The sequence below is a fragment of the Sycon ciliatum genome, chromosome 1, assembly GCF_964019385.1.
Source record: "Sycon ciliatum chromosome 1, ocSycCili1.1, whole genome shotgun sequence".
NCBI classification, from domain to species: domain Eukaryota; kingdom Metazoa; phylum Porifera; class Calcarea; order Leucosolenida; family Sycettidae; genus Sycon; species Sycon ciliatum.
This window is the reverse complement of record NC_088643.1, coordinates 3,197,636-3,211,181: the sequence shown is the minus strand read 5'-3', so window position 1 is coordinate 3,211,181 and position 13,546 is coordinate 3,197,636. Positions and strand designations below refer to the sequence as shown.

Genomic DNA, 13,546 nt, shown 5'->3' with positions numbered 1-13,546 from the left:
TTCTTGTTCGTGACTGGTGGTATCTGGATCAAAAGTTCTTGTTCCCGTTTCTGCCGAGCCGTGATCATTTCCAGTAAATTACTGTAAATTACTGTCGTTACTTTACAACTTTACTCTGTTATTCTTTGCCTTCTTTGTTTTGGGTGGCGCGAATGTACAAGACTGGACAGTAAAAATAGTAGTGGCACTAATTGTGCGTTTCACGAGCGTGATGCATTTATTCGCTGTAACACTGACACCAGTGCAGTGGCAATGGGCCTGAGGGCCCAGTAGATTTGTGGGGGCCGGGGGTGTCTAGGCTTAGCTACTGCAGCATGCAACTTTGCAAGCGAGAGTGCAGTGGACTGTGGTGGTGGTGGTGGGGGGGGGGGGGGTACAACGTGTACCTACAGCCATGACGTACATACCACCACATAACACCCTGCACAAGCATTGCACACACACACGCACACACACACACACACACACACACACACACGCGCGCGACAGCAGGTGGCTAAACCGCACGCCACCCCGTGTCTAAATGATTTTAACCAATGGCATGATAGATACCATATCATTGGAAGGACTCATAATTGACACCAGCACCAGTGCACGGGATGTTAGTGTAAGAAGGAAAATAGATCATTATGAGCTGAAGCAAAATCTGATCAGAGAATACAATACATGAGGCTCCTGGTGACATGCTTCTAGTACTAGTAGTATGGTACTTAGCGAACATGTAAAACTAAAACAGGCAAGTCATAAAAACAGCAATATACAACACAATCACAATCCGATTAAAAAAAAAGAAAGAAAAAACGGCAATAATTGCAAGCTGGTGAAATACTAGCGGTAGACTAAAAACGGAACATGATGTACAGAGCCTGTGTCTGCATCCAACAAACATGCTCAGCGGTATTGTTGCGGGGGGCATACAATAGTGGCTAACACAACGGCTATTATGCACGGATTGGTCTCCTGATGCGGGAAACCATACAGCAGTACTTGGAAGTACGTTGATAGCTAACACAACGGCTATTGCTACTGCCTGTACTACGTTGTTTCGGCAGCACTCCAACGGGATGATGACAGCGCTGTCAGCGGTAAAGCAAGTGCACGTAGAAACACTGTCAACTGCTCTCTCAAATACAAACACTCGACGACATAACAGCTAGCAATGCTGGCATACGTAGTTATAACTGGTAGCACAGTGAGAAGTAGCATAACTTTATAGTACTTGAAGTACGATAATTTAGCATGTATATGAGCAGCACATACACACACAGTGGAGCATAGAAAATAGTCCAGATCGAATTTGACACACAGGCTGCACAGACACACACGGGCAGACATCCGGGCTGCCCAGACATACACGGGCAGACACCCGGGTTGCCCAGACACACATAGGCAGACACCCGGGTTGCCCAGACACACACGCACACATGCAGACACGCACACTATTGCAGGTCGGCGGCGCGACGACGTCAAGACAGCAGCTTCTCGGAGTGACTGTGCACGGTGTTGACGAACACCTCGAGGCTCTCGGGCTTGAAGTCCGGCATCATGCCATGGCCCAGGTTGGCGATGTAGCGCTTGCAGCCAAACTTGTCCAGCATGTCACGCGTAAGCGACGCTAACTTCTCCTAAGCACGTCCAGAGAGAAGGTAAGACAGACAGCAGTATGATCGGACATGCAAACGTACATCTCATCAGGATTCTAGCCAGGTCAAAATAGTAGGGGGGGGGGGGCAGGCATGGGAAACGGTTACTAGTACCTCGTATCCCATTTTTCCACTTTCCAATATTGTCTTGCCACACTAAATGCAACGTATGCGGCGAATTCCCAACTTCGCCCCAGACAAATGTGCCTTTATGAATCATCTAATAGTGACTTTCGACGGCAATTTCATGAAAACATGAAAAAGGGAAAATGAGTAGGGGGAGGGGGGGGGGAGGGGGAGGGGCAGCACTTTTTAACAGGGGGCGCGCAAACAGAGTAGGGGGCGCTGCAAATCTGAGCTCCACGGCTTTACTCATCATGAGACAAGACATAAAATGGACAGCAAGTAATATAGAGCTGATTGGTCTCAGAACACGCTGCGAATAAGAACTATTGCCGGTGCTAGTACTGGGTTAAAACTATTGACTATCTTCTCCATGTCCTAGTCTTTTATGAACATTTTTACAAGGTGTGTGTGTGTGTGTGTGTGGTGTGTGTTTGTGTGTGTGTGTGTGTGTGTGTGTGTGTGTGTGTGTGTGTGTATGTGTATGAGAGCGAGAAAGAAAGAGAGAGAGGGAGAGGGAGAGAGAGAGAGAGAGAGAGAGAGAGAGAAAGGAGAGGGGGGGGGGGGGGAGAAGTGGAAGAACTGAGCATAAGCAAATAGAGGTTAACGCGTCCTTACCTCTCCTGAAAAAAGTGCACAAGGATCCAGATTCCCTTGTAATGTCACATTAGGGCCAACCAGTTTCCTAAAGGGAGAGAAAAGAAATACATGCAGTAGCAGCAGCAGCAGCTAAAGCGTAATGTACATGCGTGTAGACTTGCAGTGTTGATGTAATCTAGGGCGCTAAATCATGTAACCAAGTGCTTTGCACAATACGTAACCAATTGCTACACAATGCAATCACCCACACCATACACACGCAGACATAGACACACACACCACACACACACACACCACACACACACACACCACACACACACCACACACACACACACACACACACACACACACACACACACACACACACACACACACACACACACACACACACACACACACACACACACTACTACTACTTCTACTACTACTATTGACAGCTGCCAGGATTGGCCACGCCGCTCCCAGATGGGAGGTACTGTCAGAGAGATTAGGGGGGAGGACGGCAATGCTCCAAGTGGCGTTCCAGATCTTGCCGCCTCCGGAACCGTCGGTTGTGGCAAACTTGGCAGTGAAACTTGAATTGTTGGCGTTCAGCCACAGTAGGGCGCTTTGGACAGGTTCCACAACGGTGACGCTTGAGACCCGCAGCCGATTTAAATGAACGCTGACAGTTGGTGCAAGTTACACCCGGAACAACAAGAGGAGCAGGGGCAGGGGCCGGCGGCTGGTCGACATCGCCTAGCCGACACTTATGCACCGCAAAGCCTCCTCTGCTACGTAGCCATCGGTTGCATGTTGGACACTGTACTGATCCAGGCTGCTCCGATATCGGGAGCTGACGGATTGCTGAACACTTGTGCCGGGCCATGTCGGAACTACGGCGGAACAGACAGTTGCAGGTTGGGCACTCGATGCTCTTCGGGGCAGGTTCCTTGTCCTCACCTGCTGCTGTCACCACTCCACGCCACTCTCCACGATCGCTTGCCAACTCAAACCAGTTACGCACTCCAGCCACGGATAGGTCCGTGTGAACACACACATACACACACACACACACACACACACAAACATGCACACACACACACACACACACACACAGACACATACACACACACGCACACACAGACACATACACACACACGCACACACGCACACACACACACACACACAGACACACACACACACACACAAACATGCACACACACGCAGACACATACACACACACACACACCACACACTACTACTACTACTACTATTGACTACTATTGACAGCTGCCAGAAATGGCCACGCCGCTCCCCAAAGGGAGGTACTGTCAGAGAGGTTAGGGGAGAGGTAGGCAGTGCTTCAAATGGCGCTCCAGGTCCTGTCGCCTCCGAAACTGGCGTTGATTACAGACTCGGCAATGATGTTCAAAGTGCTGGCGATCAGTCGCTGTAGGGCGCTTCGGGCGGGGTCCACAGCGATGGCGCTTGAGGCCAGCAGTAGACTTGAAAGTACGCTGGCAGACAGTACACACCGGGACCTCGGCAACAGGAGGAGCATCACTAGGCGGTCGGTCGTCACAGTTGTCACTCTCTTGGCACTTATGCACTGCAAGCCCACCCCTGCTCCGGAGCCATCTACTGCAGGCAGGACACTGCACCACACACACACACACCTCAGACCTCAGACCTGCCCATCGCGGAAGCGATGATAACGAACAGCTATGTTAGACATAGCAACTTGTGCTGGGATTACACCATTCGACAGCTTGCAAGGCTGATGAATTGACCGCCACTAATTTTAGCCTCGTATCCACCACACAGCTGATTGAAGTGACTTTTTCTGGTCAGTGAATCCCTATTTTTTATATTTTTATTTTTTATTTTATTTTTTTACACACACATGCCACACCACATACTCCGGCATACACTGGCTGTTGGTAACCACACACACATACACACGCACACACGTACACACACGCACACACACGCACACACACACACACACACACCACACACACACACACACACATGTACACACACGCACACACATACAGGCACCATACCTAGCTTCCTCAGGTTCAATCGTCCAGTCGACACTGATCACATCATAGCCACTCTCGGCAATGGTGCCGATTGCGTGATGACCACCTCGACTGAAGTATGTCTGCAAACAAGAAAGACATTCGGGAGAGAGAGAGAGAGAGAGAGAGAGAGAGAGAGAGAGAGATGGAAAGAGAGCACAACAAATTAAATTACCATCAAGCTAAGGATGTGTGGCTTGCACTGTCCTCAAGGATGAAGACGGACCACATTCTGACATACACGGACAAGTCTGCAAACAGAATCATGTGTGGCAAAACTTAAGGATAACACACTGCTACTTCAAAGTACTCGGCTACAAGTTAGTCCTCCCAAGCATATTTCCAAAACCCATTTCCAGTGGAATTAGAATCGGTTCTCGAGTCTAACCCAGCCTAAATCGGTCTTAAAAAGGCCAGAGATCAATTGCTTCAGAATTGACTGGACACGTAATCACTCAATACAGGTATCACTGCACTAAAGAAGTACTTGCCACAGGTGCAGCATGCTGCAGTAAACTTCATGTGAAACCAAACCCCACAATACTCTAATTTCAGAAATTTTAGGTGCTTTATATTTTCGGTATGAGGGCAAAAGGCCAGGTTAGGTGAACAGATATTTTCGGTACAGAGAAGCAGTTCTCTATTGGATTATGTGTGTCGGTGTTTGTTCGGTGTATTGAATTTTTAGGTATGAAACAGACGCACCGAAAGTACCGAAAATTTGTGAAATTACAGTATGTTACATGCATGGCCCTGGCACTACAAGCACAGGGCTGTGCAGTGAACGCGGCTCGTGGCAGGGGCGTCGGAAGGCATTCTACATTGGTACGACCATGAATAGGCGGGATGGGGGTACCGGATCCCTTCCCCTTTAAAACATTTGGGACCAAACACCCCATATTTCATTGCCTCAGGAATCACAGGATGAAAATACTGAAGCGGCTTTGGCTGCAATTGCTGCACCGGCTCCGACGCCCCTGCGTGCGGCTGGATTTCACTGGCGGGGACAACTCTCATCACACAACTAACCATAGGCACAGCCTCGTCGCCAAGCGCTTCCTTGACCCGCCGTGCAATGGCGCTGATGAAGGGCAGTGCAAACTGGCGGAACTGGCTGATCGTCAGTATGCCGGCGTGCGACTCAAACACTTGAAGCATCTGCAATGCAAGCAACAGCACAACACAGCAACAGGCGAAATGACACGGATGCTGTTACTTCACATGCATGATAAAATACTAAAACCTTTTGAAATAATTCAGAAGTAAAAAGCAAAAAAAACACTCCAATTATTTTCAATAGAACTGGAGACTACAAGACCTAAGCACACACACAAATACAGGAGACACCCACCCACACCCACACACATGCACACCCACATACATACACACCCACCCACACACATGCCATGTACCATGCACACACACACACACACACACACACCTACACCTCCCCCCCCCCCCCCCCCCAACACACACACACACATGTGCGTACCTGTGCGCCTGACTTGACCTTGGCCACTAGGTAGTTGACGCAGACCTCCGTGATGATGCCCAGCAGCTTGGTGGACTCGTCCGGGTATGTGTACAGCCAGCGCTTGGCATGCGGAAACGATGGGCTACCGCCGCCTTCTATCATGTATGACATCAGAGTCCACTGTAGTGGTTCAGTGTAGAGAACACAAACACACAAACACACACACACACACACGCGCGCGCACACACACACACACACACACACACACACACACACACACACACAGCGTACATAAGAGTACCGTATTTCCCCGATTACAAGTCGCACTTGATTTTAAGTCACAACCCATGTTCAGTTCCGAGCCAAATTGTTTTCGATACATTCACATAAGTAAGAAGTCACATTGGATTGTAAGTCGCAGCCCTTTCCTTGCCCTTGAAGTTTAGTGAAAAAAGGTGCGATTTACATTCGGGAAAATATGGCACATTTCTACATGGGAGCATGGCATGCAAGTGACTTGCCAATGTATTACTCACACCAAGGATATTATAAGCTCCCAAGAGTGTGCAGCTCCTGATACCCTTTCTATGGGGTTTGCCGACGGCGAAAACTCACATCACGTGCTGTAGTGTTCCCATTGTACCTATCAACTTTCCAGCCAGTTTTTAGCAAGCAGCAGAGTAATAAAAAAGCACTCCCTGACGTAAAAAAAAACTCACTGCGCGTATCCAACTCCTCAGTACGATCATGGCAGATATTCGGATTGCGAGCACGCTAACCTTAGCTGTACGTAGTATGAAACGTACCTGAGACACGCGATGTGAGTTTTCGTCGTCGGAGACCCCATATGCAGAGTTGCACGCTCTTGGGAGCTTATTACTCTTGCTCACACTAGTAACACACAGAGCCCATTCTAAAGGTACAACATGCACTTTGTGCGGAGATGAGCAGAGCCCGAGGCCGCTCAGTTGAGAGAGACAGGCTTCACCATGGTGCAGGTATGTACTCTGGAATGCAACACATGTGCATAGAACTAGGAGCACACACAACAGCGCCTCGCACGTACAAGGAACAGCATTCGCCACGCGCCAATCCCACCACCACTTTGCGAGAACTTTGGCAATACGCCCAGTGAGAAGGCAGATTTTGCCTGTGCCTAGCACGAAGTAAAATAAAGCCAAACAAACAAACAAATGCATTGTTTTTCTCACCGGTGCGCCGCAGAATCCAACCAGGGGAACTTTGCCATCTAGGCGCACGCGCGTCAGAGCCACCGCGTCCATTACATATCCCAGTTCCATCTGGATGTCCACAGTCGTGGCTACTCGCTGCATCCACCGCCAACAACAACAATAACAACTTTTTAGTGCCCAAGTAATTTTTCGGAAGTTCCCTTAGTTACAATGTACTTGTAGGCACCAGTACAGCAGAGCAATGGCTAATTCAACAATGTGACAATAGACACCTGGAGAAGAAGCCGCGACTGCCATGAGATCACATTCATCAACCCCTTGACTGGACGCATTAGCTGTGCAGTCATGTACCTTTTTCTAGCATGGGGTGGTACAATGTACCTACTAGCATGGGGTGGTACAATGTACCTACTAGCATGGGGTGGTACAATGTACCTACTAGCATGGGGTGGTACAATGTACCTACTAGCATGGGGTGGTACAATGTACCTACTAGCATGGGGTGGTACAATGTACCTACTAGCATGGGGTGGTACAATGTACCTACTAGCATGGGGTGGTACAATGTACCTACTAGCATGAGGTGGTACAATGTACCTACTAGCATGGGGTGGTATTTCCCATTCTTCAAGTTCCAGGCACACTATTTGTAGTAGACGTCAGCATCATGCTCACGCAGTGAAAAAGCCGAACGACAACGTACCTCCAGGTCCTGCGGTTCCCGGATTGGCTGAGGGAAGTGCGGACCCTGGTAGAACACACGGAGAAGACAACACCACGCTCAAGTTCCTATACTGTATAAGCAGAAAATTTCGTCGGTCAATAATTTCGTCCAACTCCAAAGAAAGGGAGTTCGTCCGGTTGAAAATTTCGTCCATGGATCATAAGAGTGTATTGAAAAGCTGGACAAATTAATATTAGTCCAGCATTTAATTTAGTCCAACAGCTCGTTGGACGAAAAAGACAAAATTAAATTCAAGACGAATAGTTCTGCTTGTACAGTACATGTTAAGAGCTGGAATGCAAACCCGCTAAATCCATTTCATCACTTTTTGGATAACGGACAAAAAAGGATTTTATGTGCGGTTCGCATCTAAATCCAAATTTGGGTTCCAGTTTTGAAATGGTTCTAGTCAGATTTTGAATGTGACATTTTGCCTGGTGGTACCCCGAGACCGTTTGATTACCTTCATATCAATGTCCCGCTCTCTGGAATAAGTTGCCTGCATGTATACGATCACTGAAGAAACCAGGTCAATTCCGGACCGCTCTCTTATCCCACCTGCAAAATTCACCGACTTACGTTGCTCACTGATCAAATAATTATGCAATCTTTCCTCTGCTAGCTAGCTGCTGTCTTAAATCCTACTCTTTTTTTCTATTTTCTTTTTTTTCTTTTTAATCTTTTCCTTACATTTGTGTGCCTGTTTGTCTTTAGTCGATCTCATGTAATAAGGCAACACTGCCTGTTTGTTATTCGACGTTAAATAAACCAATCCAATCCAATTACACTGAACTGAAAATCCAACTTTCTCCAATTCACAGTGGAGAAAGAATAAACTGGTGGGATTGCATTCCTCAATATCTGGGTGCAGATGTCTGCGTCTCGGGTGACAACCCATGTGTACAGAAAACCAACGCACACAGGAAAATACATCAATTACACATCACACCATGCACAATCCAGCAGTGCATCACTATGCCTGGCGAGACTGGTGGCACCGCTCCCCTCTCAGGAGAGGTTAGCTGATTTACGGCAACGTCAGCTCAAGAACATGCGAGAGAGAGAGAGAGAGTGTGTGTGTGTGTGAGAGAGAGAGAGAGAGAGAGAGAGAGAGAGAGAGAGAGAGAGAGAGACAGAGAGATGGAGAGGGAGAGAGAGAGAGAGAGAGAGAGAGAGAGAGAGAGAGAGAGAAAGAGAGGGCGGAGCATATAGAGGCCATCCGAGCAGAACTGGAGTTAGCAGAGACAGATGAAAGGAAAGTTGACCACTTCCTTCATCTACTCTCTCACACTCACCTGCACGCTCTCAACCTCGGGTTACTGTGTAGCAGGAAATTTTTGGACAGAATTTATTTTCGTACGATTTCGTACACAGCCTCTTTTGTACAAAAATTAATTCCGTTCTAAAATTTGTCCCTGTGAAGTTGTGTACACTATACATGCGAACACGTGCATTTAGCATGCAGCACTGTACGAAAATAAAATCCGTACGAAAGGTCGAAAATCGGCTTTGTCCGAAAATATTTCCGTCCGAAAATTTCCTGCTATACAGTACTATCTACTCTAGAAACACATTCATAGCATTTACATTGTTTGTACTGTGCTTCGGATAGTTTGCAGTGCACGGCTATCACCCTTCATTTCACATTATTTTATTTGTTATTGGCAGTTCTTTAACGAGCCAGGAAATACTGAATAAATACAAAAATGCAAAAGTCACCGCTCAATTCAGACAGACAGACAGACAGACAGACAGACAGACAGACACAGAAAAGACACAAAAGTTGACAAACCCATCCCACAGGTAGCATGAGAAAGACATCCCATTCTGATGGCTACGAAATATGCTTACTTTTCCTGGTACCATCTCCACAACTAAGCCCAATGCCTGTAGAAACAGCAGCATACAAAACAACACAAAGAAAAACCATGTTCAGTGCCTCCACTGCAGTAAGCACACCAGGGGCGTAGGCAGGATTGTGGCTGAGGGGGGTGCTCACTGGAAGTGTGGGCCTGCGCCCGAAGGGCCAGAAAAATGGGGGGGGGGTCCGGGGGCCCTCCCCCGGAAAATTTTTCGATATTGAGTGCCAAATCCTTCATTTTTGCATCTATTTCATTATTTTCCATTCCACCAATGATTCAATAAAAAGTCAGATAAACAATTTCGCAATTAGATTCGTCAGATTCGGAAATGGCACTGGTACTGCTGCTACTGGTATCTGGTCTCTTCGACTTCCCTCGACTGAAATACTTCAAGATCGACATTTTCATAAGAATCCATTCGACTTGCGGATCACAAAACGACGTTGTCACTTCTCTTTCACTTCTACCAAGTCTAGCTACACAAAGTGCGAGTCTATATACCGGTAGTTGTACAATGCGCAGTGCATCCGAAAACGACCAAACTCACATTCAAAGGCAAAGATCTACACACAACTATACTACCACGGTAGTACTAGTTCAAATTACAGTACCGGTAGTACTACATTGTACTAAAAATTAATAATTTAGCACTACTGCGCCTGTCACCGGCGAGAACATGACTGCATGTGCAGCCATGCATGCAGTCTCAAGTGCAACCTGCATGCGCTACTAGTACTAGTAATACAGTTGGCCGGGCCCCGTCGTGCAGCGCAGCGTCGTGTGGCGTCGATCTTGTCGACGTCGAGTCTCGATCGCGGGCGGGCGTAGATCCACAGCAGTACGAAAATGGTACCTGAAATTTTTGAGGGGGGTGCTTGGGCACCCAAAGCACCCCCCCCTGGCTACGCCACTGCACACCATAACTATGCATAAAGCCACAAGAGCAAGACAAGAGAGAGAGAGAGAGAGAGAGAGAGAGAGAGAGAGAGAGAGAGAGAGAGAGAGAGAGAGAGAGAGAGAGAGAGAGAGAGAGAGAGAGAGAGAGAGAGAGAGTGAGAGAGAGAGAGAGAGAGAGAGAGAGAGAGTGAGAGAGAGAGAGAGAGTGAGTGAGTGAGAGAGAGAGAGAGAGAGAGAGAGAGAGAGAGAGAGAGAGAGAGAGAGAGAGAGAGAGAGAGAGAGAGAGAGAGACAGAGAGAAAGAGAGAGAGAGAGAGAGAGAGAGAGAGAGAGAGAGAGAGAGAGAGAGACAGAGAGAATAAAAGAGAGACAGAGGAGATCCAGCAGATAGAAGCTCAAAACTTACTTGAGGGATGACTAAGATATCCGAGAAGATGATGGCTGCATCAAGGTCAAAGCGTAGGATGGGCTGCAATTAACATTGAACACATAACCCAACCATGCATATACACATCTCTTCATCACCACAATCAAACACACACTGGACAAAGTAAAGGAGAACAACAAGTCCAACTCTCTGAACAAAGCGTATTTAGTGATAATACCAATTGAGTTTCCTGCACTCATTGGACACACTATACAAAATGTGGCACAACCTCTGATTCGATTGAGCTAACTACAGATAGGGTGGTGGACATCACTTCACAGTCACTGCTACCCCCCCCCCCCCCCCCACACACACACACACCATACTCAAGTCATGTGCCCAGACGAGTGTCCGATGACTAGAAATAACTTATTTATGCCTCGGATCATTGTGCTTTAGTCATCCGCAACAAATTTAAGAGTGCCCCCCCCCCCCCCCACCTTCTTATGCAGCTCAGTACCCGAAGACATGGCATTCCTTACCTGCAGTGTAATTTCACAGGCAAGCTCTGGCGTTCGGCAAATCTTGAAAAAGTCATGATCCTCGCGAACCTTGCGGAATTCTAACACGGCACATGACCAAGACACGAAAGTACATGTAGAAAAAACGAGGTCACCAATTGAACTGTGCGAAGGAAACAACTAGGTAATAGAGAGGTTAAGATGCACGTTATTTCTGAAGCGACGCGAAAGTTCAGCTCGCGTTATTTGGCTCGCGCGTCGAAAAACAACATGAGTGACCGGCAGCTCACGTCAAAATGTGGAGATTTATGCCAAATTCTACGTGAAATTGCGCGTCACGTCGGAAATAACGTGCATCTTAACCTCTCTAATAGCACAATGCCCTGTGCTTGGTATATTCTACCAGCCAAGTTTCTGAATCACTTTACTAGCACAAATCAAGAATATTTTGCAAAAAAAGATGAAAAGTTTGCATGCTTTCCGCTAAAATCAAGAATACTCGTACGTAAGCCAGAGCGGGCAACTCCGCATCTACATGTATGCCGCAAAGAACCACTCCCACGGCAAAGTTGTTGTGTTTAGGTCTTCAGGACTCATGGTCGTACGGCAGGCTCAGGGTCAACTCACTGTATCACTATGTGCGGTTCATCCACAGTCGCTAGTGTGACAACAGGACATTTGTGTGCCCTTTTCACCTTCTGTACGACACGCAGCATACTGCAGGACTGCACAGCAGAAGGTACCCTTGGTGATGCGGTAAAATGATGATGGTGTAAATTGGTGCGAGACGCCGCTAATGCGAGCCACTATGAACAAAAAAGACTTGGCCGTGGGCTCATTCTCCAGAGTTGCATACTCTAGTTCACCGGTATGCACTCTCGCTACAACCCATTCAGAGGAATTTCATACGCGCAATATTTGTGGACATACGAATGGTCCACGGTGAATGTTGGTTACCACATTGATACTCCGTATGCTCAGGACTTAATTTGTCAAAGTGTCGTACTGATTTGCTTTCTACTTTCGTTGAATACTTGATTTGATTCACTGGTAAGAAATAAAGAGTACATTATACCGTAGGACACCGTACCGGTTGTACATAAAATATTAGTCTAGTACGCATTTTAAATAATTCACACGAAATTAAAAAGCAAACGAAATCTTCTTGATTTACAGCACCAGTGATACCGTCTGTGTAGCAACACACCCACGACCACAGCTAGAGAAATATACAAAATATCTACATGACTGTACTATCGTTGTTTCCATGCTCCTACCTGGTAAGTATCGCCCGGCCTGTCGCATTGCCCACACTGGCACTCGTTCAACATCTTCTCCTCTCGCAGCACGAAGAATAAGGTCATTTCGAAGCTTCGGAAACTCCATTGTCTACCTCGTCCTTCAGCGTCTGAATAAGGAAAAAATAATAATTGCTCTCTGCTGCAGAAGAATGAAAACTTTATGCTTTTGAAGCTTTCAAAAACTGGGGAAATGGGTCGGAAGTCGTTTGAAGGTGCGAGTGGGCCGCTCAGCTGATCTTCACCACGTGCACATTCACGTGGCTAGTCACGTACTGTATGGCTCATTATTACTCATTATTATGTATGTAGTCATAATCATTATTGCATGCATGCTGGTAGACAGTACGCCGAAACCATTTCGGCGAGTGACGTGTGTGTCTTTCCCAAAACCAAGGACATAACCCTGGGTAGAAGGAAGGAAGATTTCTGAGGCTGTAGATCACATTGAAAGTAAAACCAAGGGTGGATAACAGATCAGAATAAGTACATGCCACATGACCGTTGCCTCGTCTACAGCCAATCAGGACCTTCGGAAGGCTTCCCGAGTGGGTCGATATCTGCCCAACAAGTCAAGGCCGCTGACAGTCACACCGTTCAGGCAGTCTTAGTCTATTTAATTTATAGGGTCCGGCGGATTCTGCCGGCAGAAAAATTGGCAGAATTCGGTACTTTTTCTGGTAAGTGTCATGCATGTTTGGTATGTGGATAAAACAATGGAGCAGAATTCGAGGAATTGCCCGCCATAAGGTTTGTATGGTTCTGCCAATTTCACTGCT

At 47.2% G+C, this 13,546-nt stretch overlaps 1 protein-coding gene across 1 annotated transcript; it reads right to left on the bottom strand.

Annotated features, from left to right (window-relative positions):
* Positions 1-602: 602 nt before the first annotated feature.
* LOC135810044 (uroporphyrinogen decarboxylase-like) lies at positions 603-12,963 on the bottom strand. The gene is made up of 11 exons (XM_065323513.1): positions 12,747-12,963; positions 11,491-11,570; positions 10,988-11,050; positions 9,675-9,710; positions 7,803-7,847; positions 7,118-7,234; positions 5,925-6,086; positions 5,462-5,590; positions 4,415-4,515; positions 2,385-2,451; positions 603-1,625 (listed from the first exon to the last, which is right to left on the bottom strand). The coding sequence occupies exons 1-11, from the start codon at positions 12,853-12,855 to the stop codon at positions 1,467-1,469; spliced, it is 1,068 nt and encodes a 355-aa protein (XP_065179585.1). The 5' UTR covers positions 12,856-12,963; the 3' UTR covers positions 603-1,466.
* Between the last annotated feature and the right edge of the window lie 583 nt (positions 12,964-13,546).

What these genes read in the sequence shown, in the direction of transcription:
- LOC135810044 (XM_065323513.1), bottom strand. Translation starts at nt 12,855, where the DNA reads ATGGAGTTTCCGAAGCTTCGAAATGACCTTATTCTTCGTGCTGCGAGA. An exon ending in GGCCGGGCGATACTTACCAG is followed by an intron (nt 11,571 to 12,746) that starts GTAGGAGCATGG and finishes GTGCCGTGTTAG; the next exon opens with AATTCCGCAAGGTTCGCGAG. An exon ending in GCGACGAGGCTGTGCCTATG is followed by an intron (nt 4,516 to 5,461) that starts GTTAGTTGTGTG and finishes TCTTGTTTGCAG; the next exon opens with ACATACTTCAGTCGAGGTGG.